Source organism: Symphalangus syndactylus, chromosome 9 (assembly GCF_028878055.3).
Source record: "Symphalangus syndactylus isolate Jambi chromosome 9, NHGRI_mSymSyn1-v2.1_pri, whole genome shotgun sequence".
Lineage (NCBI taxonomy): Eukaryota > Metazoa > Chordata > Mammalia > Primates > Hylobatidae > Symphalangus > Symphalangus syndactylus.
The window spans coordinates 133,054,785-133,081,257 of NC_072431.2; the positions used below are offsets into that span (position 1 = coordinate 133,054,785).

The 26,473-nt window shown below is 45.9% G+C and overlaps 1 protein-coding gene and 2 pseudogenes across 1 annotated transcript; 2 read left to right on the forward strand and 1 right to left on the reverse strand.

The window, feature by feature from the left end:
- Positions 1-3,175: 3,175 nt before the first annotated feature.
- Positions 3,176-3,671, reverse strand: LOC129490408 (large ribosomal subunit protein eL33-like; annotated as a pseudogene).
- A 5,096-nt stretch (positions 3,672-8,767) lies between these two features.
- On the forward strand, positions 8,768-10,229 carry LOC129490403 (E3 ubiquitin-protein ligase RING2-like; annotated as a pseudogene).
- A 10,587-nt stretch (positions 10,230-20,816) lies between these two features.
- On the forward strand, positions 20,817-21,397 carry LOC129490407 (large ribosomal subunit protein uL23m-like). Its single transcript, XM_055294288.2, has one exon. It carries the CDS (start codon positions 20,836-20,838, stop codon positions 21,295-21,297), a length of 462 nt encoding a protein of 153 aa, XP_055150263.1. The 5' UTR covers positions 20,817-20,835; the 3' UTR covers positions 21,298-21,397.
- Positions 21,398-26,473: the final 5,076 nt, after the last annotated feature.

Genomic DNA, 26,473 nt, shown 5'->3' on the forward strand with positions numbered 1-26,473 from the left:
TAGGTGCCTTGAAGCCTTTTCAGTCTGAGACTAGCTTTCATGGGTTGAAGTTATTTGGATCAAAGCAAATGCAGGTTACAAACCTGGACAAAAGCTGCCCAGTGACCACATCTACTCAAAGATGGGATTTTATTTATTTATTTATTTATTGAGACAAAGTCTCACTCTGTTGCCCAATCTGGAGTGCCATGGTGCAGTCTCGGCTCACCGCAACCTCCCAGGTTCAAGCGATTCTGCTGCCTCAGCCTCCCGAATAGCTGGGACTACAGGCATGCACCACCATGCCCGGCTAATTTTTGTATTGTTAGTAGAGATGGGGTTTCACTAGTTGGCCAGGCTGGTCTTGAACTCCTGACCTCATGATCCACCCACCTCAGCCTCCTAAAGTGCTGGGATTACAGGCATGAGCCACTGCACCCGGCCAAAGATGGGATTTTAAAAATTTTGCTTTGCTTCCTCCCCACTCCCTTTATAGTCAATGCAAAAGCACCCTTTCCCAGTGTTCTGAGATGCTGGTCCACCTTCAGTCTTGGGGCATAGCCTATGGTGTCCCAACTTAATATGGGAAGGGTCACCTAGTAGCATTTTTACCATGGAAAGCCCTAGACGTTGGATGCTGTTTCCATGCCCTGTGAGGCTACTAAAAACAGAACTAGGTGTTGCCTGACTAGCAAATATCCTCAGGGCAAGAGTAGCTTTTGTGCTTCTCTGTTCCATTTGCTTCTCTGGGTTCTCACCTTCTCTTAGCTTTTATCCTAATAATTTCTTAGTATCTTATCAGCAACTCGATGTTTTGGGAAATGTGCCTTATATTTTATTCAGTATCTTTTATTGTTTGGTTTTGTTTTGTTTTGAGACGGAATCTCACTCTCTCACACAGTCTGGAGTGCAGTGGCGCAATCTCAGCTCACTGCAACCTCTGCCTCCCAGGTTTAAGTGATTCTGCTGCCTCTACATCCCGAGTAGCTGGGATTATAGGTGCCCGCCACCACGCCTGGCTAATTTTTGTATCTTCAGTAGATACGAGGTTTCACCTTGTTGGCCAGGCTGGTCCTAAATTCCTGACCTCAGGTGATCTGCCCGCCTTGGCCTCCCAAAGTGCTTGGATTACAGGCGTGAGCCATTGTGCCCGGCCTGTTCAGCACCTTTAGTCATTATCAATGAGCACATTGGTTGAATAAACCAGCTCATCATAACTGGAAATAGATGTTTGACATTTCATTCATTTTCTTCAGTCTGTTTTTTTATATCTGAAGATACATTACTGAAGGCTAAGTTCCTATATCTTTTTTTTTTTTTTTTTTTGAGATGAAGTCTCGCTCTGTGGCCCAGGCTGGAGGGCAATGGCGCGATCTCAGCTCACTGCAACCTCTGCCTCTCTGGTTCAAGCGATTTTCCTGCCTCAGCCTCCTAAGTAGCTGGAATTACAGGCGCATGCCGCCACGCCCGGCTAATTTTTATATTTTTAATAGAGTCGGGGTTTCACCATGTTGGTCATTGAATTTTGATAGGGAGATAGCCAAAGTCAGACTGATTTTCCTTATCCTTTTTAGTTGACACATTCTTTTTATATCGATAGGCCATTTTTTTCAGGGTCAGACTTGGAGAAGATTTACTGTAGTTAGTCTCTTAGCTGTTGGGTCCCTCTCCCGCTAGCTAAGTAGGCAAAGAACAACCCCCAACTTCGAGGGAGAATGCAGGAAATCAGCTAAATTTTTTGTTCTAGCTTTGTATGATTTAGTGTTCACATGTGCATATACACATAGATATGATTGACGATGCAATATGGATAATTATGGACATTCGTTATTTACCAGGTCCCCACTATGTGCCTTAAACTGTGCTGTGTGCTTGATTTATACCTTTGAATGTAAGTTCTTGGACTTATGAAGCAATTAAAGAGCTAGATTTTCGAGAATAATGAAGCCAATTAAAGAATAGTGAAGAACAATGAAGTCAATTAGTGAAGAATAATGAAGTCAATAATTAGTGAAGAATAATAGTGAAGAATAATGAAGTCAATTAAAGAGCTAGATTTTTGAGAATAATGAAGCAACCTGTTTTTTTCTTTTTAAGAGAGGGTCTGGTTCTGTTGCTCAGTCTGGAGTGCAGTGGTGCCAATCATGGCTCACTGCACCCTCAACCTCCTGGGCTCAAGTGACCCACTCGGGCCTCACAAAGTGATAGGCATGAGCCACCACACATGGCCAAGCAACTGTTATTTAATTAGAATTGTCATAAGTGCAGCCGTGACAAAGTACAGGGTGTTATAAAAGTATAAAACAGAAAGACATAACCTAATTTGGAAGATTTGGGTAGGTTTCAATGAATAAGTTACAAATTAATGAGAGAACTGAAGGAGGAACTGGCTAGGTGAAAAGTTGTGAAGTGAGCCTTGTGGGCAGAGGGAATGTAATGTGCAAAGGTCCTGAGATTGAACAGAGCTTGAAAACTTATAGGAATTGGAAAAATGTTAGTGCTGTTCCAGCATTCTGAGCAAAGAGGAGATTTGCCAAGATGAGTCTGACCACATCATATAGGACTTTGTGGGCAATGTTAAAGAATTGTGACATTCGCTGGGCATGGTGGCTGATGCCTGTAATCCCAGCACTTTCGGAGGGCCAGGTGGGCGGTTCACCTGAGGTCAGGAGTCTGAGACTAGCCTGAACAATATGGTGAAACCCTGTCTCTACTAAAAATACAAAAAAATTAGCCAGGCATGGTGGCTCACGCCTGTAGTCCTAGCTACTCAGGAGGCTGAGACAGGAGAATTGCTTGAACCTGGGAGTCAGAGGTTGCAGTGAGCTGAGATCGCACCACTGCACTCCAGCCTGGGCGACAGAGCGAGACTCCCTCTCAAAAAAAAAAAAAAAAAGAAAAAGAAAAAGAATTGCAACATCATCCTGATAATAGAATTATTAGAAATTTTTTTAAGGTAGTAAGTTTTTTAATCCACTTAAAAATACAAGAGCACAGGCTGGGTGTGGTAGCTCATGCCTGTAATCCCAGCACTTTATGAGGCCAAGTCAGGTGGATCACGAGGTCAGGAGTTCGAGACCAGCCTGACCAGCATGATGAAACAACGTCTCTAGTAAAAATACAAAAAAAAAAAATTAGCCACGCATGGTGGCGCACACCTGTAATCGCAGCTACTCAGGAGGTTGAGGCAGGAAAATTGTTTGAACCCAGGAGGCAGAGGTTGCAGTGAGCTGAGATCACACCACTGCACTCCAGCCTGGGTGACAGAGCGAGACTCCGTCTCAAAAAAAAAAAAAAAAAAAACAAACGAGCACAAATCCATGTTTATTTATTGACTTTTCATTAGTTTAAATCCTTGAGGGGTCCAGCATCTCTCGGATTCTGTGTCCAATAGCCTTAGCAGGAAGATTGCTTCAGAATTGGCCACGAATCAGGCCACTGTTCCCGTGGGCCCAAGTTACCTTTACCCAGATTACTCTGGTTTTGTTTGGTTTGCTGCCAGGAGTCACTGTGTTGTTCTTTGCTTTGTGTACATAAGCGCATCTCTTGCCCAAATAGAATTCTGTTTCATCATGGGCATAAACATCTTCAATTTTAAGAAGAGCAATCTGCTCCCTTTGGTTCCGGAGACCCTGCTTATAGCTGGCAAAAATGGCCTTGGACCACAGCTCTCCAGACATAGTTCCTTTTAGAAGCCCAATTCCTGTTCCCAGCAGGCCTCCACAGGGACCAAGATGGTGGGAAGAGAATTATTAGAAATTTTTTAAGCCAGGGGGAGATGTGCTCAAATTATGTTTTTTTGTTTTGTTTTGTTTTGTTTGAGATGGAGTTTCGCTCTTGTTGCCCAGACTGGAGTACAATGGTGCGGTCTCAGCTCGCTGCAACTTCCTCCTCCTGGGTTCAAGCGATTCTCCTGCTTCAGCCTCCCAAGTAGCTGGGATTACAGTCAGGTGCCACCATGCCAGGCTAATTTTGTATTTTTAGTAGAAGCGGGGTTTCTCCACGTTGATGAGGCTGGTCTCAAACTCCTGACCTCAAGTGATCCACCTGCCTTGGCCTCCCAAAGTGCTGGGATTACAGGTGTGAGCCACCGTGCCCCGCCAAATGTTGGGTTTTATAATGCAGTATTACTTAGCTGAAAATGGAGGATGGGCATGGGCACAAGTGGAAATGAAGACTCCAGTGAGATGACAGAGAGTCTAGCAAAAGATGAAGGCATTTTGAATAATAGTGATAATAGTGAAATCTAAAGAAGTGTATAGATTCACAAAGCATTTAAAAGGTAGCATCAGGCTGGGTGTGGTGGCTCATGACTGTAATCCTAACACTTGGGGAGGCTGAGGTGGGACGATTGCCTGAGTCCATGAGTTTGAGACTAGGCTGGGCAACATAGGGAGACCCTGTCTCTACAAAAAAAATAAAAATATTAGCCAGGTGTGGTGGTGTGTGCCTGTAGTCCCAGCTACCCAGGAGGCTGAGGTGGGAGGATCACTTGAGCATGGGAGGTTGAGGCTGCAGTGAGCCATGATTGTGCCACTGCACTCCAGCCTGGGTGATGGAAGGAAACCCTATTTCAAAATAAAATAAAGTAGGCCGGGCGTGGTGGGTCATACCTGTAATCCCAGCACTTTGAGAGGCCGAGGCGGGTGGATCACGAGGCGGGTGGATCACGAGGTCAGGAGTTCGAGATCAGCCTGGCCAAGATGGTGAAACCCCATCTCTACTAAAAATACAAAAATTAGCCGGGCATGGTGGCGCATGCCTGTAGTCCCAGGTACTTGGGAGGCTGAGGCAGGAGAATCGCTTGAACCTGGGAGGCAGAGATTGCGGTGAGCTGAGATTGTGCCGTTGCACTCCAGCCTGGGCGACGAGCGAAACTCCATCTTAAAAATAAAATAAAATAAAGTAAATGAAAAGGTAGGATCCTGGGAGTGTGGGGATAAATTTGATACGATGAGATGATCAAGAGAGCTGCCATACTTTTCTGAAGGAATCTAGATTGCTCTCACTCCTCCCAGGAAAACAAAAGATTTATATTCTCTTTCTGGAATAAGACTATACTATTCAGGAAGCAGAAAGTAAACACTGAAAGTTTGGTCAACATGAAACATAACCTAGGCAAACATAGTTGGAGGAGAGAGGGAAATGCCTACGAAAGGAGCTAAGTAAAAGCTGTCCAGGTCTAGGGGCTTTTTGGGGGAATCAAAGGAATTAGAGGAGTTTCTGTTGAGGACCTCCTTTTTGGACTCAACCCATAGCTGTGCTCCCTGTGTCCCCTCACCCTTCATGGGCCTCATGGGTCACCCTGGTTTCTGAGACCTAGCTTCCCATGGTCTGACCCTCACCACTGTCACCTGCATCCCCTTTGTGAGCTTTGGGATTGAGGTCTATCTAGTTTCAGCCTCTGAGGCCAAACCACAGTGCCTCTTCTACCCTGATTAGATAAAACTGTGTTTCCTGGTTAATAGCTATCAGTTATTGAACACCCACTCCATGCCATCCACTTTACTCTGCATGGAAGCTATCCCATATCACATTTAATCCTTCTAACAACTTTGAGGAAGATTCATTATCATTCTGCATTTTAAGGTGAGGAAATGTGGAAAAATGAAGGTCAAGGAGTTTACATGTCTGGCCCAAGTTAATAATTCCTGTAATTGGTAGATCTGAGATTCCAACGCTGACCTACCCAACTCCACAGACCAGACTCTACAGGGTACTGTGTCTGGTTTAGCCTCTCTGCTTCTCCTCAATCTTAGCTCTGCCTAAGATTTGCGAGCCTGTCTGGAAACATTACTTGGATTTCTGATCATTTCCTTTGCCCAGCAGTGTTGAGAAGTGGGGCCTATAAGAGGTGATTATGTCATGAGGGCTGTACTCTCATGAATGGATTAATGCCTTTATCTCTGGAGTGGGTTAGTTTTCATGGAGGTGGGTTTCTGATTAAAAAAAATGAGTTGGGGCCGGGTGCGGTGGCTCATGCCTGTAATCCCAGTACTTTGGGAGGCCGAGGCGGGTGGATCACCTGAGGTTAGGAGATCGAGACCAGCCTGACCAATATGGTGAAACCCCCGTCTCCACTGAAAATACAAAAGTTAGCCAGGCATGGTGGCATGTGCTTGTAGTCCCAGCTACTAGGGAGGCTGAGACAGGAGAATTGCTTGAACTCGGGAAGAAGAGGTTGCAGTGAGCCGAGATTGTGCCTCTGCACTCCAGCCTGGGCGACAGAGAGAGACTCCATCTCAAAAAAAAAAAAAAAAAAAAAAAAGAGTTGAGACTGCTTCCTCTTGCCCATCCAACAAGGCCCTCATGAAATTCTGGCACCTTGATATTAAACTTCCCAGCCTCCAGAACTGTGATAAATAAATTTCTTTTTAAAATAAATTACCAGTCGGTGGCATTCTGTTACAACAACACAAAACGGAGTAAGAGAGCTTGCCATTATTGTATTGCATCCTGATTCCTTCCAACTTTGCCGTGATGGCACACAGGAAGAGCCAGAGCCCAGTCTGTGAGAAAACAGTTTCTGTCAATGTAACTTTAATTGGAACATTTAGGGCAAGAGGATTAATTATTGGGCAGCTTTACTGCTTAGGCTACTTTTTTTTCTGAGACAGAGTCTCGCTGTGTCACTCAGGCTGGAGTGCAGTGGCGTGATATTGGCTCACTGCAAACTCCACCTTCCACCACCTAAGCCTGGCCCTGCTTAGTCTGCTTGATTATTTGTTATTTTTCTCTGAAGTCTTTTCCTGTATGCTTGGTTTTCTTCAAGACCGTTTTAATTAAAGCCAATTTTTGTTTCACTGCTGTTTTTCTCTGAATGTGAACACAGAAATATGTGTTAGGTTTATGTATGCAGCTGTTTACTCCTGCATTATCTTGTATTGGTAAAAATCTGAAATAAACTACATGTCCATATTGAGTCTGGTTAAATAAAAGATGATAACATATGGCCCAGAGTGGTGGCTCACGCCTGTAATCCTAGCACTTTGGGAGGCCGAGGTGGGCAGATCACTTGAGCTCAGGAGTTCAAGACCAACCTGGCCAACATGGTGAAACCCCATCTCTACTAAAAATACAAAAATTAGCTGGGCATAATGGTGCATGCCTGTAATCCCAGCTACTCTGGAGGCTGAGGCAGAACTTGGGAGGCGGAGGTGAGCCAAGATCGCGCCACTGCACTGCAGCCTGGGCGACAGAGTGGGACTCCGTCTCAAAAAAAAAAAAAATTAGGCCGGGCGCGGTGGCTCACGCTTGTAATCCCAGCACTTTGGGAGGCCAAGGCGGGCGGATCACGAGGTCAGGAGATCGAGACCACGGTGAAACCCCGTCTCTACTAAAAATACAAAAAATTAGCTGGGCGTGGTGGCGGGCGCCTGTAGTCCCAGCTACTCAGAGAGGCTGAGGCAGGAGAATGGCGTGAACCCGGGAAGCAGAGCTTGCAGTGAGCCGAGATTGTGCCACTGCACTCCAGCCTGGGCGACAGAGCGAGACTCTGTTTAAAAAAAAAAAAAAAAAAAAAACATTATACGGGTGTGGTGTTGTGTGCCTGTAGTCCCAGCTACTCCAGAGGATGAGGTAGGAGGGTTGCTTGAGCCCTGGAGGCAGAGGATGTGGTGAGCCAGAATTGTATTGCTGTACTCCAGCCTGGGCAACAAAGCAAAGCCCTGTTTCAAAAAAAAAAACACAGAGAGAGGTTATTGGACTTTAGATTGATTGGAGCTTCGAGATTTTTGTTTTTTTAGTTTTCTTTTCTTTACCCCTTAAAAAAAACATACCATTGAGAGCAAGCTTATTTTAAAATTAGATTTTGTTTGTTTCTTTTTGTTTTTGTTTTTAGATGGAGTTTTGCTCTCGTCACCCAGGCTGGAGTGCAATGGTGCAGTCTCAGCTCACTATAACCTCAGTCTCCGGGTTCGAGAGATTCTCCTGCCTCAGCCTCCCAAGTAGCTGGAATTATAGGCGCCTGCCACCAAGCCTGGCTAAATTTTTTTTTTTTTTGAGACAAAGTCGTGCTCTGTCGTCAGGCTGGAGTGCAGTGGTGTGATCTCCACTCACTGCAACATCCGCCTCCCTGGTTCAAGTGATCCTCCTGCCTCAGCCTCCCGTGTAGATGGGATTACAGGCATCTGCCACCATGCCCAGCTAATTTTGTACTTTTAGTAGAGAGGGGGTTTCTCCATGTTGGTCAGGCAGGTCTCGAACTCCTGACCTCAGATGATCCGCCCACCTCAGCCTCCCAAAGTGCTGGGATTACAGGCGTGAGCCACCGCACCCAGCTGCCACTACTTTCAATGTCAAAAAGCACAATTACTTTTGCACCGACTACACCTAGTATCTACTGTTTCTAACTTACATATCTAAAAGTCTTGGTTCAGGTCTCAGTGGTACAATTTATTCAATGACAATATGCAAAGGGTTTTGTGTTTCTGTAGTGCAGTGGTTCTCAAAGGACATTGTCAAAATCTCTAAGGAGATTAACCCAAGTTTGTGGGCTGTTTCTGGGATTTCCAAAATTTAACAGGCACTGGGGTACAGAAGAAAAAGCATGAAGGTTGAAGCTGATAGACATGGATACAAACCCTAATTCATCTCTCAGCTAGTTTCAAAACAGAAGCCAAGTTAAATTGTCTAGGCTTTATTTTCTCATCTTTAAAATGGGGAGAGAAATATTAACTCAGAGGGTTGTGGGGAGACCTGAATTACAGTATGCCCATGGAGCAACTGGTGAATGGAAGGTGCTCAAGTCCACAGGTGTGTTCTTACTCCCTCTAGTAACAAAACAGTGCAGTTGGCCTGCCACACTTGCAGTTTACATCCTAGATCCAACCAACTGCAGATCAAAAATGTTCAGAAAAAACAAAAAGCAATAATACAACAATAAAAATTATACAAATAAAAAAACGCAGTATAACAACCATTTAAATAGCACTTACATTGTATTAAGGTATTATAAATAACCTAGAGATTTAGAGTATTTGGAAGGATGTGGGTAGGTTACATACAAATTTGACACCATAGTATATGCACCAGAGTATACCAGGGACTTGAACATGCACGGATACGCGCAGATTTTGGTATCCGTGGGGAGAGAGGCGGGTGTCTTGGAACCCTGGAGGCTTGTGTTAAAATGCTCTTTGCGGATCGCCATATTGTACGGTGGCGCCAGCTGCCGCGGCAGCTGATTACCCGAGTCTCGCTCCTGGCACGGCCAGCGAGCCCCTGGCTGGGGCGGGAGCCTCAATGTCTCAGGCTGTGCAGACAAAAGGAACTCAACCATTAAGCAAAACATGGGAACTCAGTTTACATGAGTTACAACGAACACCTCAGTGACTCTTTTACAGAAGGCAATAACAGATGGCTTAGAAATTGTGGTTTCACCTCGAAGTCTGCACAGTGATTTAATGTGCCCAATTTGTTTGGATATGTTGAAGAACACCATGACTACAAAGGAGTCTTTACATCGTTTCTGTGCAGACTGAATCATCATAGCCTTTAGAAGTGGCAACAAAGAATGTCCTACCTGTCGGAAAAAAACTAGTTTCCAAAAGATCACCAAGACCAGACCCAAACTTTGATGCATTCATCAGCAAAATTTATCCAAGTTGTGATGAGTATGAAGCTCATCGAGAGAGTATTAGCCAGGATCAGCAAGCACAATAATCAGCAATCACTCAGTCATAGCATTAAGGAAGGACTGAAGATAACTGCAGCGAGGCAAGAAACAATAGATTGAAAATGGTAGTGGAGCAGAAGATAATGGTGACAATTCACACTGTAGTAATGCCTCCACATATAGCAATCATGAAGCAGGCCCTAGTAACAAATGAACTAAAACTGATGATTCTGGGCTTGAGCTTGATAATAACAATGCAGCATTGGAAATTGATCCAGTAATGGATGGCGCTAGTGAAATCGAATTAATATTCAGGCCTTATCCCAAACTTATGGAAAAAGATGACAGTGCACAGACAAGATACATAAAGACTTCCGGTAACACCACTGTTGATCACTTATCCAAGTATCTGGCTGTGAGGTTAGCTTTAGAAGCACTTCGAAGCAAAGGTGAATCAAACCAGATGAACCTTGGTACAGCCAGTGAGAAGCAGTATACCACTTATATAGCAACAGCCAGTGGCCAGTTCACTGGATTAAATGGCTCTTTTTCTTTGGAATTGGTCAGTGAGAAATACTGGAAAGTGAACAAGCCCGTGGAACTTTACTACGCACATACAAGGGAGCACAAATGAGCTTTTAAAAACCAATTCAGAGACCGAACTTCTTTATAGCCCATTTCTTTAATATTAAAGATGTACCAGCTAGGCGCGGTGGCTCACGCCTGTAATCCCAGCACTTTGGGAGGCCGAGGTGGGCGGATCACAAGGTCAAGAGATCACGACCACGGTGAAACCCCGTCTCTACTAAAAATACAAAAAATTAGCCAGGCACATTGGCAGGCGCCTGTAGTCCCAGCTACTCGGGAGGCTGAGGCAGGAGAATGGCGTGAACACAGGAGGTGGAGCTTGCAGTGAGCTGAGATCGTGCCACTGCACTCCAGCCTGGGTGACAGAGTGAGACTCCGTCTCAAAAAAAATAAAAATAAAAATAAAGATGTACTGGCATTACTTTTATGGACAGATCTTGGATATGTTGTTCAGTTTTCTTTCTGAGCCAGACTTGTTTACGCTATTCAAATCTTTTCCCCTTAACTTAAGATTTCCTTTTTGGAAGGGACTGCAATTATTCAGTACTTTTTTCTTTCCTTTAAAAAAAAATACCTGAAGTTTCTTGTGTTTTTTTTTTTCCCCACAAAGTGTGGTTTTGCTTGGAGCACCCTTTGACCCAGGAATTTTTCATAGTTTCTGTATTCTTAAAGATTCAGTTGGCTGTCCTTTTCCCACTCCCCTCAAAAGATTTTTAGTCATACAGAATGTTAAGTATTATGTATTCCGACTTTTTTCCCCCGGGGTCTTGTATATTCATAGATTTCTATAAAAACTGTAGTACCTTTATGAAGACCCAAGACTCAAATTTACTGTCCTTAAAAACAGTTCTCATAGGATTATTCTTTTCATGGTATTTCTTCCATAATATCTCATTTTAAAAAGAAGTTCTTTATGAACTTAGTGTCCATTGTCATGCGATTTTTTTTTTTTCCATTTTTTTCCCCATAATTTTGGAATTTCTGGTCCTGGAAAGAATCAAACAAAATCTTAAGTTCCATGAGAACTTGGTTCATGAACAGATTTTGCTGAAGAAAGAAAAATTAAATTGGTAGTAAAATATAGTCTTCAAGTATTAAAAAAAATGCTCTTTGCTGAGGGAAAGCACTGGATTAGTTTGTTAGGGCGCATCTAATTTTTTAATGTGACCATTAGATGGCAGCATTCAGGCGGGATTTCCTGTATCAGACCAAACAGGCTTCTCCCCTCTCCCCACTTCTACCCAAAACACAAAAACAAGCTATCCTTCGGAGTGCCTCAGTTGGAACAGCAATTGAGGGACACTGTTTGGGAACGCGATTGCCAAGGGCAAAACTAAAAGAATTCTACTAGGTAGAGGAGGGGAATAATAATAAGAGTTGATAGTATTTACATGCACTAGGCATTCACTGTTCTAAGCACTTTTATATATGGTAAAATAAAGTGTAGGTAAATAAATCAACAAAACTCCAGTCCACAAACCCCCGTCTGATATAGAGGGGAGCTATAAAATTTTTTTTTGCTGTTACAGACAGGTCTCACTCTCACCCGTGTTGCAGTGCAGTGACATGTGCTTGTAGCTCATTGCAGCCTCCAAATTTTGGGCTCAAGCAATCCTCTTTATTATAATAAAATACATAATATATATTTTATATTGTTAAATATAATATTTATATTATATATAAATATGACAAATATAATGTAATATTAATATAACATTTAATATAATTAAAATATAATATTTATATAATTATAATATAATGTAATAATAAGGCTGGGGGCAGTGGCTCATGCCTGTAATCCCAGCACTTTGGGAGGCCAAGGCCAACGTGGTGAAACCCCATCTCTACTAAAAATAGAAAAAATAGCTGGGTGTGGTGGCGGGCGCCTGTAATCCCAGCTACTCCAGAGGTTGAGGCAAGAAAATCACTTGAACCCGGGAGGTGGAGGTTGCAGTGAGGTGAGATTGCGCCACAGCACTCCAGCCTGGATGACAGAGCAAGACTCCATTTCAATGATAGTAATAAAAATAAAATAAAATAAAAATAGCCATCATGGGCCGGGCGCGGTGGCTCACGCTTGTAATCCCAGCACTTTGGGAGGCCGAGGCGGGCGGATCACGAGGTCAGGAGATCGAGACCACGGTGAAATCCCGTCTCTACCAAAAATACAAAAAATTAGCCGGGCGTGGTGGCGGGCGCCTGTAGTCCCAGCTACTCGGAGAGGCTGAGGCAGGAGAATGGCGTGAACCCGGGAGGCGGAGCTTGCAGTGAGCCGAGATCGCGCCACTGCACTCCAGCCTGGGTGACAGAGCAAGACTCCATCTCAAAAAAAAAAAAAAAAAAAAAAAATAGCCATCATGGTGCCAGGCACCTATAGTCCCAGCTACTCAGGAGGCTGGGCAACCACCTTTGAGAAAAGGCTATCTAGTCACAAATGCTTTTTTTTTTTTTTTTTTTTTAAATAGAGACAGGGTTTTGCCATGTTGCCCAGACTTGTCTTAAACTCCTGGGCTCAACCTATCTGCCCGCTATGGCCTCCCCAAAGTGTTGGGATTACAGGCTTGAGCCACTGGGCCCGGCTTACAAATATTATTATTATTATTTTTTTGAGTTAGTGTTTTGCTCTTGTTGCCCAGGCTGGACTGCAGTGGCATGATCTAGGCTCACTGCAACCTCTGCCTCCCAGGTTCCAGCGATTTTCCTGCCCCAGCCTCCCAAGTAGCTGGGACTACAGGTGCATGCCACGACGCCCAGCTGATTTTTGTATTTTTAGTAGAGACAGGGTTTCACCATGTTGGCCAGGCTAGTCTCGACCTCCTGACCTCAGGTGGTCTGCCTGTCTCAGCCTCCCAAAATGTTGGGATTACAGGCGTGAGCCACCGCACCCGGCATGAAAGTGATCTTTGGAAACTGACTGAGTCTGTTCCTCTTCTTGGGAGCTGCTGTTTTTTTTTTTTTTTTTTTTTTTTTTTTTTTTTTTGAGACAGAGCCTTGCTCTGTCACCCAGCTGGATTGCAGTGGCATGATCTTGGCTCACTGCAGCCTCTGCCTCCACTTGGGAGCTCCTTATTGTTCCTCAGCGCTGACAGGGAGAAATCCTAGGCCAGGCCCAGTTCTTCTCCAACCCTGCTTCTGCCCTGGGAAAACCACTGCCTAGAACTGGAGAATCCTAATCCTCCGATGTCCACTGGTTCAGAGACCATGGAGCCTGAGAATTCTGACTGGATGTTGAGGAGCTTGAATGTCACGATGGATTAGTCCACTCAGATTGCAGGTGAGATCTCAGTCCCCAGGGCTGAGGTGGAGACGTAGCTTTGGAAATGACTGACCTGGTTCTGGTCCCAAATATCTCTTACTTCATCCCTGACCCTCACCAGACTCTGAGGTTAATCCACTAATCTGGTCTCCAAACAGGGGAAATACTTAGGCATCTTGTTTTCCTGCTTAGTACAGGGTAGGGGTGGCAATAGGACCTTGTTCCCTGGTTCCAAGAACTGGGATTTTGCCTGGAATGAGGCTCCTGCCTTTTACCTCAGTTTACTAAAATGGACACTCTATCATTCAGTGATCCCCTACCCAAATGATCTGCATCTCTGAGTGTTCCTCACTCCAGTGTCTCTAAGTCTCACCACCGGTTTCTCAAGTGTCTGGACCTTTCTTTGGAGTTACTGCTTGCTAGAACCTCTGCCTAGAACAGCTTACAAGACAGAAAAAAAGATCACTTGACACCAAGTTCGAGCTGCCGGTTGTGAAAGATGTTCTCCCCACCCCACAGTGGATGTCACTAACAGCCAAACCTCCCAGATTTCAACCTCCTGAAGGACCCCCACCCACACCGTTATGCAACCCTGTGAATTACAAGCTAGCCCTATGGCCCTCCCCAACTCACAGGCTCTCCAGGCCCCTCTGTGAGAGGCCCTACTCTCACCACCATCAGCTAGTCCCAGCCTAACAGAGGTGCCTCCATCATGTGTGTGCAAAGGTACCAAAATATGCCATCCCAAAATATGCTTCTTTGGCATGTGGATTATTTTAAGCTAAAGGCCACTGAAAACCAGCAGATGCAAGAAAAATTCTAGAAGCAGGGCACAAGTTTTCCTCTTGAAAAGGAAATTTACATTTATAAAGTATCATTGTAAAAGTTGCCTCCCTCTTCCTATAAGGAAGAGGAAGAGGCCAGGCACGGTGGCTCGTGCCTGTAATCCCAGCACTTTGGGAGGCCGAGGTGGGCGTATCACCTGAGGTCAGGAGTTCAAGACTAGCCTGACCAACATGGAGAAGCCCCATCTCTACTAAAAATACAAAATTAGCTGGGCATGGTAGCACATGTCTGTAATCCCAGCTACTCGGGAGGCTGAGGCAGGAGAATCGCTTGAAACTGGGAGGCAGAAGTTGTGGTGAGCTGAGATAGCGCCATTGCACTCCAGTCTGGGCAACAAGAGTAAAACACCCTCTAAAAAAAAAAAGGAAGAGGAAGACTCTTTTTTTTTTTTTTTTGAGACAGAGTCTCGCTCTGTCGCCCAGGCTGGAGTGCAGTGGCATGATCTTGGCTCACTGCAAGCTCCGCCTCCCAGGTTCACGCCATTCTCCTGTCTCAGGCTCCTGAGTAGCTGGGACTACAGGCGCCCACCATCACACCCGGCTAATTTTTTGTATTTTAGTAGAGACGGGATTTCAGTGTGTTAGCCAGGATGGTCTCGATATCCTGACCTCATGATCTGCCCGCCTCGGCCTCCCAAAGTGCTGGGATTACAGGTGTGAGCCACCGCACCCAGTCAGAGGAAGACTCCTAACAAATCTTGTCCATTGGAAAGGCACTGACTCAAATCTGCAGAACAAATCTTACTAAACAAGCATTGTTTACTATACTTTCACTGGTCATCACCCCACTACTTGCCTCCCCACTCCCAGAAACCCAAAACTCCTTTTCTTCTGTTTAGTCTGAGATGTTATATCAGTCCCAGTTCTAACCAGCCCTTTGGGTTACTCATATGGGTGTTTCCACGTATACATGCATGATGCACAAGTTAGTGAACTTCTGTTTGCTTTACTCATGCTAATCTGTCTTTTGCCAGACTAGTTTACAGGGACTCAGCTGGAGACCCTAAGATCAGTAAAGGAAAATTACTTCTTTTCGGCCGGGCGCGGTGGCTCACGCTTGTAATCCCAGCACTTTGGGAGGCCGAGGCGGGCGGATCACGAGGTCAGGAGATCGAGACCACGGTGAAACCCCGTCTCTACTAAAACTACAAAAAATTAGCCGGGCGTGGTGGCGGGCGCCTGTAGTCCCAGCTACTCAGAGAGGCTGAGACGGGAGAATGGCGTGAACCCGGGAGGCGGAGCTTGCAGTGAGCCAAGACTGCGCCACTGCACTCCAGCCTGGGCAACAGAGCGAGACTCTGTCTCAAAAAAAAAAAAAAAAAAAATTACTTCTTTTCTCCCATACATATGTTTCATCTTGACTCTACTTGGCCTTTTTCCTCTTCATTTTTTGTGAAGACTGTATGTGTCTGGGCTTCAATATTTTCAAATGTATGGATGAGTTGTTCGTCTTCTTGCAGTATCTTTTTTTTTTTTTTTTGAGATGGAGTCTTGCAATGTCGCCGAGGCTGGAATGCAATGGCACGATCTTGGCTCACTGCAACCTCCGTTTCCCAGTTTCGAGCAATTCTCCTGTCTCAGCCTCCTGAGTAGCTGAGATGAAGGACACCCGACATCATGCCCAGCTAATTTTTTGTATTTTTGTAGAGACAGGGGTTTCACCATATTGGGCAGGCTGGTCTCGAACTCCTGACCTCACGTGATCCACCCACCTTGGCCTCCTAAAGGGTGGGATTACAGGTGTCAGCCACTGCGCCTGGCCGTTGCAGTGTCTTTATATCCAATTCACTCACTTTCAAAAATGCATAGAGGATGTTCTATGTGCTATTCCAGAGGTCATTTTTGCAGAGATAATGGCATTTGAGATAAAACACCCATGGTTTGTTTGTTCTTTTCACAAGCTAGCCACTGAGTGAACTTTGGAATTGACTCTGATACCTGTTGGTGTAAAGCTCTGTCCAGGCAGTACTGGATTACACCACCATGGCCAGCAACGCCAGGAAACTCCATGTGGAAGGGAAAGGCCTCTAGTGAGGTGACCCACTTAAGTGTATTGCCCAATGCCACAAGGGGGGTCAAAGTCTGACCATTCCGAAAACTTGTTCCTGTTCCCTTGAGCCACCGTGGGATTTCCTCCCATCTTTAATCACTGGCCATCATAAGCAGTGATTGGAATCGGGGGCATCCCTTCCTTGTCATTCACTCTGTAGCCTTGCACAAATAGGCTGACCTGGGGGTAATTGTTACCTCAGAGGTCACAGGGATCTCCTGGGCACACATTCCATGGAGTCTTTTCCTGTTTCCCTTCCCTCTGACCTCACCGGGTTGTCTGGTCACAGTGTCCCCACTCCATTTATGACATTTTCTCCTCTTTGGTCTCCAGGACTCTATGCTGTCCTGCCTCCTCTCTCTCAAGACTTCTTTGCTTCCTTAAGGAGCTTTGCTCTCACTCCTCAAATATAGGTGACCCTCAAGTTTTGGTTGGATCTGTGTGATTGAATCCTTTCCCAAAGAGCCTGTTTGAACACTGTATGCTAACTCACTTCCCCTCACCCCACCCCTGGAGATAGCTCTGGAGCTCAGATCCCTCAACCTGACCTCTGACCTCCACCACACAGTAGCAACTGGCCTGCTCTGTCGTTCCCCTTCGGTGCTCCCACCAACCCCCAAGCTCACTTTTCTGGAGCTAGTCAGCTTCCTACACCCTGGACCCACTCTCTTCATGGACAGCCCTGTTTCCATTAAGGCGGCCAAAACCCTCCCATTTGTTAGACTCAAATCTCAGGAACGACCTTTGATCATTCACCTGTAAGTAGCAGTAAGGGTCTTCATTGCATTTTACTAATATCAAGTAACTGTTTTTTGTTTTGTTTTGTTTTAGATGGAGTCTCACTCTGTTGCCTAGGCTGGAGTGCAGTGGCACTATCTTGGCTCACTGCAACCTCTGCCTCCCAGGTTCAAGCATTCTCCTGTCTCAGCCTCCTGAGTAGCTGGGACTACAGACGCTTGTCACCACGCCTGGCTAACTTTTGTATTTTTAGTAGAGATGAGGTTTCACCATCTTGGCCAAGCTGGTCTTGAACTCCTGACCTCAGGTGATCTGCCTGCCTCAGCCTCCCAAAGTGCTGGGATTACAGGCGTCAGCCACCGCGCCCGGCCAAGTAACTGGTTTTTGTTTGTTTACAAATAGGACTTTCTGTCACTACTAAAAGTCTGAATTTTAAATAGATACTTGAATTGGTGGTTCATATCTATCAGCTCATTCAACTTTAGCACCTGTCTTGTCCCCAGGAGCTTTTCCAGAACTACTGCTTTGACCACGAAGCTCAATGAATATTCCCAATTCAAACTTGGGCCGTTTTTTTTTTTGAGATGGAGTCTTGCCCTGTCGCCCAGGCTGGAGTGCACTGGTGCTATCTCAGCTCACTGCAACCTCCGCCTCCCGGGTTCAAGCGATTCTCCTGCTTCAGCCTCCTGCGTAGCTGGGATTACAGGTGTGCCATCACACCTAGCTAATTTTTGTATTTTTAGTGAGATGGGGTTTCACCACGTTGGTCAGGCTGGTCTCGAAATCCTGACCTGGTAATCCGCCCGTCTCAGCCTCCTAAAGTGCTGGGATTACAGGTGTGAGCCACTGCGCCCCGCCTGCATTTTCACTTTTCTAATCAGGACATCAGGGAGAGGATAAATAGACTAGTAAGCCTTTTCTTTGTCTTTTCCAATGCTATCTGGAATCAATTTACTGACCACCTTTTCAAGTCACTTTTCTACACCTCCCAGGTTATGTTTTCAGTCATCTTCTTGGCAGACTTGTTGGTATGAGTGTAAGAGGTCTTCTCTATCTGACTGTTTTTTTTTTTTTTTTTTTTTGAGACAGAGTCTTGCTCTCTTGCCCAGATTGGAGTGCAGTGGTGTGACCTTGGCTCACTGCAACCTCTGCCTCCTGCGTCAAGCAATTCTCCTGCCTTAGCCTCCCAAGTAGCTGGGATAACGGGTGGGTGCCAACACACCCAGCTAATTTTTTTTTTTTTTTAAGTAGAGACAGGGTTTCACCATGTTAGCCAGGCTGGTCTTGAACTCCTGACCTCAGGTGATCCGCCTGTCTCAGCCTCACAAAGTGCTGGGATTACAAGTGTGCGCCACAGCGCCCGGCCGACTGTTGTGTTTTTTACCAACACAGAATAGGCAAAGCAAATAGTAGTAGTCTTGGTAAGCAAGACATTGGTAGTCTTGACATTAACATGAGCTGCAATCATTGCCCTTTTTTCACCATGGAACACATTTTGTCACTGCTAAGATCCATGCCATGCAAGTTAGGCGTTTTTGCTCTGAACATCCTCAATAATAAGCTTGACTTTTCTAAATGCAACTTCATCATTCAGCAAGGCTCACTTCAAACAAATGACCCTTGAGCAAACAGAGACAATTTTCGTTTCTTGAGTCCTGGTGACTAGTATTTCCCAATATTTCTTACATTGAACATAGCAGGCGCTTCCACAGCATACCAACCTTTCTTAGAAGATGGATCAAATACCTTCTTCTTGGCTCCCTTTTTGCTGCCTTTCATAAGGAGCTTGTTCTTGCCAACCACCAAGTCGCTGCCCAAAGCGCCAGAAAGGTGGAAATGCAACTCATATGAGAATTTAGGCATAGAGGGTAGGGTGTGCCATCTATGTGACCTCTCATGTAATATCTTCATTGTTAAATTTTTGTCTTTTGTAAGCCTTGCCTAACTAAGCAAGACCTTAAGAAATCTGGCTACAAACTCACAACGGTTCCTTTCAATATTTTTGTTTTAAAAAATTTTTCGGGAGTGTATTCCTCCACCAAGATCCCCTCCACCCACTACTATTAGGCTTAATTGTATATATTTTAAAACTTAATTTTGGCTGGGTGTGGTGGCTCATGCCTGTAATCCCAGCATGTTAGGAGGCGGAGACGGGCAGATAACCTGAGGTCATGAGTTTGAGACCAGCCTGGCCAACATGTTGAAACTCCGTCTCTACTAAAAGTGCAACATATGGCCGGGTGTGGTGGCGCGCTCCTGTAATCCCAGCTACTAGGGGGTGCTGACACGTTATTGCTTGAACCCGGGAGACGGAGGTTGCAATGAGCCAAGATCACACCACTGCATTCCAGCCTGGGCAACAGAGTGAGACTCCATCTCAAAAAAGAAAGCCCAACTTAATTTTATCTATTTTTTTTCTTTTTTTTTTGAGACGGAGGCTTGTCTCTGTCACCTAGGCTGGAGGGCAGTAGTGCGATCTCGGCTCACTGCAACCTCCGCCTCCCAGGTTCAAGCAATTCTCCTGTCTCAGCCTCCCGAGTAGCTGGGATTATAGGTGTGTGCCACCACACTCGACTATTTTTTGGATTTTTAGTAGAGACGAGGTTTCGAACTCCTGATCTCAGGTAATCTGCCTGCCTTGGCCTCCCAAAGTGCTAGGATTACAGGCATGAGCCACCGTGCCTGGCCTATTTTTTTTTTTTTTAAGAGACAGACTGTCACTCTGTTGCCCAGGCTAGAGTGCAGTGGTACAATCATAGCTCACTGCACCCTTGAACTCCCGGTCTCAAGTGATCCCCCACCTCAGCTTCCCAAGTGGCTGAGACGACAGATGCATGTCACCACGTCTTGCTAATTTTTTCTTTTTCTTTTCCCTTTTTTTTTTTTTTTTGAGATGGAGTCTCAATCTGTCGCCCAGGCTGGAGTGCAGCGGCGCGATCTCGGCTCACTGCAAGCTCCGCTTCCTGGGTTCACGCCATTCTCCTGCCTCAGCCTCCTGAGTAGGTGGGATTACAGGCGCCTGCCACCACGCCCGGCTAATTTTTTGTATTTTTAATAGAGACGGGGTTTCACCGTGTTAGCCAGGATGGTCTCGATCTCCTGACCTCGTGATCCACCCATCTCGGCCTCCCAAACTGCTGGGATTACAGGCGTGAGCCACTGCGCCGGGTCCTTTTCTTTTCCTTTTATTTTTTTGAGAAGGAGTTTCACTGTTGATGCCCAGGCTGGAGTACAATGGCGCGATCTCAGCTCACTGCAATCTCCGCCTCCCAGGTTCAAGCAATTCTCCTGCCTCAGCCTCCCGAGCAGCTGGGATTACAGGCACCCACCACCATGACTGGCTATTTTTTGTATTTTTTAGTAGAGACAGGGTTTAGCCATGTTGGCCAGGCTGGCCTTGACTTCCTGACCTCAGGCAACCCGCCCAATCCGCCCACCTTGGCCTCCCAAAGTAATAGGATTACAGGCATGAGCCACCACACCAAGCCAATTTTTTCTTTTTTGTAGAGATGAGGTCTTGCTATATTGCCCAGGCTAGTCTCCAACTCCTGGTATCCAGCAGCTGTCCTGCCTCAGACTCTCTAAGTGCTAGGATTACAGGCATGAGCCACTATGCCTGATCAATCTCTCCTTTTTAAAATGATTGAATTATTAGCATTTAAATGTATAACCATATTAACTTATTCTGACTTAAGAGAGTCCCAACTTTCTTCTCCTTGACCTGTCTGTAAATACAGAGGCTAGGGAAGCGCGCGTGGCCGCCATGGCATGGAATGTGGTGTACCCCCTGTACCAGCTGGGTGGCCCACAACTTCGGGTGTTCCGAACCAACTTCTTCATTCAGCTGGTGCGGCCCGGTGTGACCCAGCCCGAGGACACCGTGCAGTTCCGGATCCCCATGGAAATGACAAGAGTGGACCTCAGGAATTACCTCGAGAGCATCTATAACGTGCCCGTGGCTGCCGTGCGGACACGGGTGCAGCATGGCTCTAACAAGAGAAGAGATCACAGAAACATGAGGATCAAGAAGCCGGACTACAAGGTCGCCTACGTGCAGCTGGCCCATGGACAGACCTTCACGTTCCCAGATCTGTTTCCCGAGAAAGACCAGAGCCCTGAAGGCAGCGCTGCCGACGACCTCTACAGCATGCTGGAGGAGGAGAGGCAGCACAGGCAGAGCAGCGACCCGCGGCGGGGCGGCATCCCTAGCTGGTTCGGGCTGTGACGGGGCGGCCAGCAGGGACGCGCCCCAGGTGGGCAACTGTGGCAGAGCAGTCCCGACACCTAAATAAAAGTCCTGCTGCAGGAAAAAAAAAAAAAAAAAATACAGAGGCTAGAAAAGTACAACCCAAGGCCGGGTGTGGTGGCTCATGTTTGTAATCTGAGCACTTTGGGAGGCTGAGGTGGGCAGATCACCTGAGGTCAGGAGTTCAAGACCAGCCTGACTAACATGGAGAAACCCCGTCTCTACTACAAATACAAAATTAGCCAGGCGTGGTGGCACATGCCTGTAATCCTAGCTACTCTGGAGGCTGAGGCAGGAGAATCACTTGAACCCAGGAGGCGGAGGTTGCAGTGAGCTGAGATTGTGCCATTGCACTCCAGCCTGGGCAACAAGAGCAAAACTCTGTCTCAAAAAAAATAGAAACAAAAGCAGAACCTCCCCGGCATATAGGTGTGTAAGTGGGTCTTTTTGAAAACCTGTGTAAAAGGATGCCTAGGTGCTGGCTTGTTTCTTCCTAATGGTCCAACCTCTAGGATTCGTGCTCAGCCTAGGGTTTGAGTGGCTGCTCCTGACCTGGATCTTGCAGGAGGAATTTGCGGAGGTTACACAACTTGCTCAATACCTAGGGGACTGGCAACAAATCAGGCTGAGGCTGCCCATCCACGATATATAATATAAAGATATGTATCAGAGATTGGGGGTGGCTAAAGTACCTCCAATTCTCTTATTGTGTACCAGACATTACTCTGGATTTATAATACTCAGATCTTTTGAATGATATAGTTTTTGCCATTTGATATCTTGTGAGCATTTATTACAAGATTTCAGCCCAGTAAAAGACCAAAGAGGTCTTGATCTTATTGCATCATGTTGATTTACCCAAGTTAGGACATTGTGATAAAAGCAAATAAAAATAGTCTCTTTAAATATTTGGGTTTGCAAAGACTAACACTCTAGTAGTATAAGAAGAAGAAGGGAAGGAAATGATGACTTATTCAAAACTCACAATGACTGTATTTTACAAATGAGAAACAGAGGCAGAATAAAGTTAAGTAATCTGCTACAACGTACATTTTCAGTAAGTGGCAGTGCCAGGACTCATCCACGGGCCTTGGTCAGGACTGAGATCCAGCCCCCATTCCCACAGCAAATTGCCATTTACTTGGGGTAGCCCCCTTGGCTTGGCCAGGGCATGAATGTCTTCTCTGTGATTTTTTTTTTTCCAATAAAAAACACATTGGGCCAGGTGCAGTGGCTCACACCTGTCATCCCAGCCCTTTGGGAGGTCAAGGTGGGCTGACTGCTTGAGGCCAGGAGTTCGAGACCAGCCTGGGGAACATGGTGAAACTCCATCTCTACAAAAAATACCAAAAATAGCTGGGCATGGTGGTGAGCACCTGCAGTCCCAGCTTCCAGGTGGGGAGGGCAGGTGATGCTGAGGTGGGAGGATTGCTTGACTCCGGGAAGGCAAGGTTGTGGTGAGCCAAGATCGCACCACTGCACTCCAGTTTGGGCAATGGAGCAAGACCCTGTCTCAAAACAAAACAAAACTAAAAAACCCATTGCATTAAAAAAAAGTTTTATTAAAAACAAAAACAACAACACACTTCAAAGCTGGGACTGGTGGCATGTGCCTGTATTTCCAGTTACTTGGAAGGCTGAAATGGGAATATCTTTTGAGCTTAGGAGTCAGAGGCTACAATAAGCTATGATCATGTCACTGTACTCCAGCCTGGGTGACAGAGGGAGACCCTGTCTTTAAAACCACATAAAAAAATTGGTTGGGCTCGGTGGCTCATGCCTGTAATCCCAGCACTTTGGGAGGCCGAGGAGGGCGGATCACCTGAGGTCAGGAGTTTGAGAGCAGCCTGGCCAACACAGTGAAACCCCGTCTCTACTAAAATACAAAAATTAGCCAGGTGTGGTGGCATGGGCCTGTAGTTCCAGCTACTCAGGAGGCTGAGGCAGGAGAATCACTTGGAACTGGGAGGCCGAGGCTGCAGTGAGCCGAGATCGCACCACTGCACTCCAGCCTGGGCAACAGTATTTTTTTTGAGACACAGTCTCTATCACCCAGGCTGGAGTGCAATTGTGCGATCTCGGCTCACTGCAACCTTTGCCTCCCAGGTTCAAGTGATTCTTCTGCCTCAGCCTCCTGAGTAGTTGGGATTACAGGCACCCACCACCATGCCCGGCTACTTTTTGTATTTTTAGTAGAGATGGAGTTTCACCATGTTGGTCAGGCTGGTCTCGAACTCCAGGCCTCAGGTGATCCACCCGCCTTGGCCTCCCAAAGTGCTGGGATCACAGGCACAAGCCACCGGGCCTGGCGCTAAAAAATTTAAATATAAATAAAGTTTCAAGGAAAAGAGCTAGAACCAAAAAAAGAGCCTATTTTCTATTGGATCTATAGAAAGAGCAGTACCTATTATTTATGCAGTGAAACTTACAATTTGAATGAGACGGTTCAGAGCCATGGGGTTGTGTTGAGTCACTGGCCAGCTGTGCATTAAAATCCTGATACACACACACACACACACACACACACACGTTGTGTTGAGTCACTGGCCAGCTGTGCATTAAAATCCTGATACACACACACACACACACACATGCACAAAATAATAGCCAGGTGTGGAAGCAAATGCTCTATGCACATTGCCTGTGTGTCCTTAACAGTAAATTAGTGGCCTCTGGGCTTTGAATCAGTCTTTGGCTTTCTGTCCTTTCACAATCCTGTGCTGGTCAATGAGATACTTCAAGGCGGGTCCTCCGCTAGCGTATTTTCTCTACCACCTATGACCACAGTTATCTTTTCGAATCTGCCTTCCCTCTTTAATTGTAATAAACGAAGAAGTATCTACTTCATAAATTTGCTCTTCGGTAAATCCAAGGACTCTAGCTGGAACCTCACAGGGCCAGTTAAGAGCTGAGTGGATTTTCTGTTTAAAGGAAGTCATACTGAGTTGTTAATGAGGCCTGGCATGGCAGTAATTGCTTTCAAAGGAGAAACTAGTTAACACAAATGTATCTTTAATTAGCTTATAGTGGGAAGTGATATTTTTGGACAGGGCCCCTGGTATCCCTCCATTCCCTCCCTCCCCACTTCACACTTAGCCAGCCAGGAAAGAATATTAAGGTACCAACCTTGCATCTAAATCCTTTATAATTCTGCTTCTCTTGGGAAAGAAAGTATCACCTGGGAGCCAGTCCTGCTGGGCTTTTATTAGGAATCTAGAATCTATATATATCATATCTCATCTTTAGTAAAAGAATCTGAGAGGTCACAGCATGGCATTAAACCTAGTGCAATAACATCGACATTCATGGCCGGGCGCGGTGGCTCATGCTTGTAATCCCAGCACTTTGGGAGGCCAAGGCGGGCGGATCACGAGGTCAGGAGATCGAGACCACTGTGAAACCCCGTCTCTACTAAAAATACAAAAAATTAGCCGGGTGTGGTGGCCGGAGCCTGTAGTCCCAGCTACTCAGAGAGGCTGAGGCAGGAGAATGGCGTGAACACGGGAGGCGGAGCTTGCAGTGAGCCAAGATTGCGCCACTGCACTCCAGCCTGGGCGACAGAGCGAGACTCCGTCTCAAAAAAAAATAAAATAAATAAAAATAACATTGACATTCATATAGAAACTTCACTTCTGGCTGGGTGCGGTGGCTCACGCCTGTAATCCCAGCACTTTGGGAGGCTGAAGCAGGCAGATCACTTGAGGTAAGGAGTTAGAGACCAGCCTGGCCAACATGCTGAAATCCCATCTCTACTAAAAATACGAAAATAAGGCCGGGTGCAGTGGCTCACACCTATAATCCCAGCACTTAAAGGAGGCCAAGGCTGGCGGATCACCTGAGGTTGGGAGTTGAGACCAGCCTGACTAACATGGAGAAACCCTGTCTCTACTAAAAATACAAAATTAGCTGGGTGTGGTGGCACATGCCTGTAATCCCAGCCACTTGGGAGGCTGAGGCAGGAGAATCACTTGAACTCGGGAGGCAGAGGTTGCGGTGAGCTGAGATCGCGTCATTGCACTCCAGCCTGAGCAACAAGAGCAAAACTCTGTCTCAAGAAATAAAAAATAAAATAAAAATACAAAAATTAGCTGGCTGTGGTAGTGTGTGCCTGTAATCCCAGCTACTAAGGAGACTGAGGCAGGAGAATCACTTAAACCCCAGAGGCAGAGGTTGCAGTGAGCCGAGATCGCACCACTGCACTCCAGCTTGGGAGACAAAGCGAGACTCCATCTCAAAAAAATGAAAAAAAAAAAAAAAGAAGCTTCTTCACTTCTGCCTGGTATCTCACACTTATTTAGGAGCACTCTTGGAAAAATAAAAAACGGTAATGTGACAGAAATTGTAGGGCTTGGAATCTACATGCTAAATCCTGACTTCCACCCCTCCTTCCTTGCTTTGTGGTCTCAGAATCTTGGGCAAGTCACTTCACTTCTCTGGAATTTATTAACTGTTTGAAAGCACTGGGCACATAGTAGGCCCTTTGTCAATATTAGTTTCTTTCTGCCTATAACTGGGATCTGCAAGGAAACGCATGCTAAACTCAGGAACGGAGATTGGATTAAGAGTCCTTGTTGAGTGCTGTAGGGGAGGAAAAATAATTTTCTCTGGGCATTTCACTGTTCTTAGTTGGAATGAACCCCTGTAAACAAAAACCAGAAATTCATTAGCCTGAATATTTTATGTAGATAGGGGAGACATGCAGGGAAAAATGAGTAAATCTCCCGCAGTAAAAAAAAAAAAAATCTCAAAGAGGTGGCTTTGAATTCAGGCTTAAATACTTGAGACAAAGAAAGAAAGGTGTGGGTACAGTCCTGGGGCAGGTGACCAGGAAAATCACCTGAAGGGTAAGGTTTGTTACACAGATTTAAGTTGATGGGCCGAGCACAACAGCTCTTGCTTGTAATCCGAGTACTTTGGGAGACTGAGGCAGCTGGATCACGAGGTTAAGAGGTCATAGGCCACGGTGAAACCCCCATCTGTACTAAAAATATGGAAAAAAATTAGCTGGGCGTGGTGGCAGGTGCCTGTAGTCCCAGCTACTCGGAGAGGCTGAGGTGGCAGAATGGCGTGAACCTGGGAGGCGGAGCTTGCAGTGAGCTGAGACTGCGCCACTGTACTCCAACCCGGGCGACAGAGCAAGACTCTGTCTCAAAAA

Excerpts from the sequence above, each read along its gene's own strand:
- LOC129490407 (XM_055294288.2), top strand. The coding sequence starts at position 20,836 with ATGGCATGGAATGTGGTGTACCCCCTGTACCAGCTGGGTGGCCCACAA.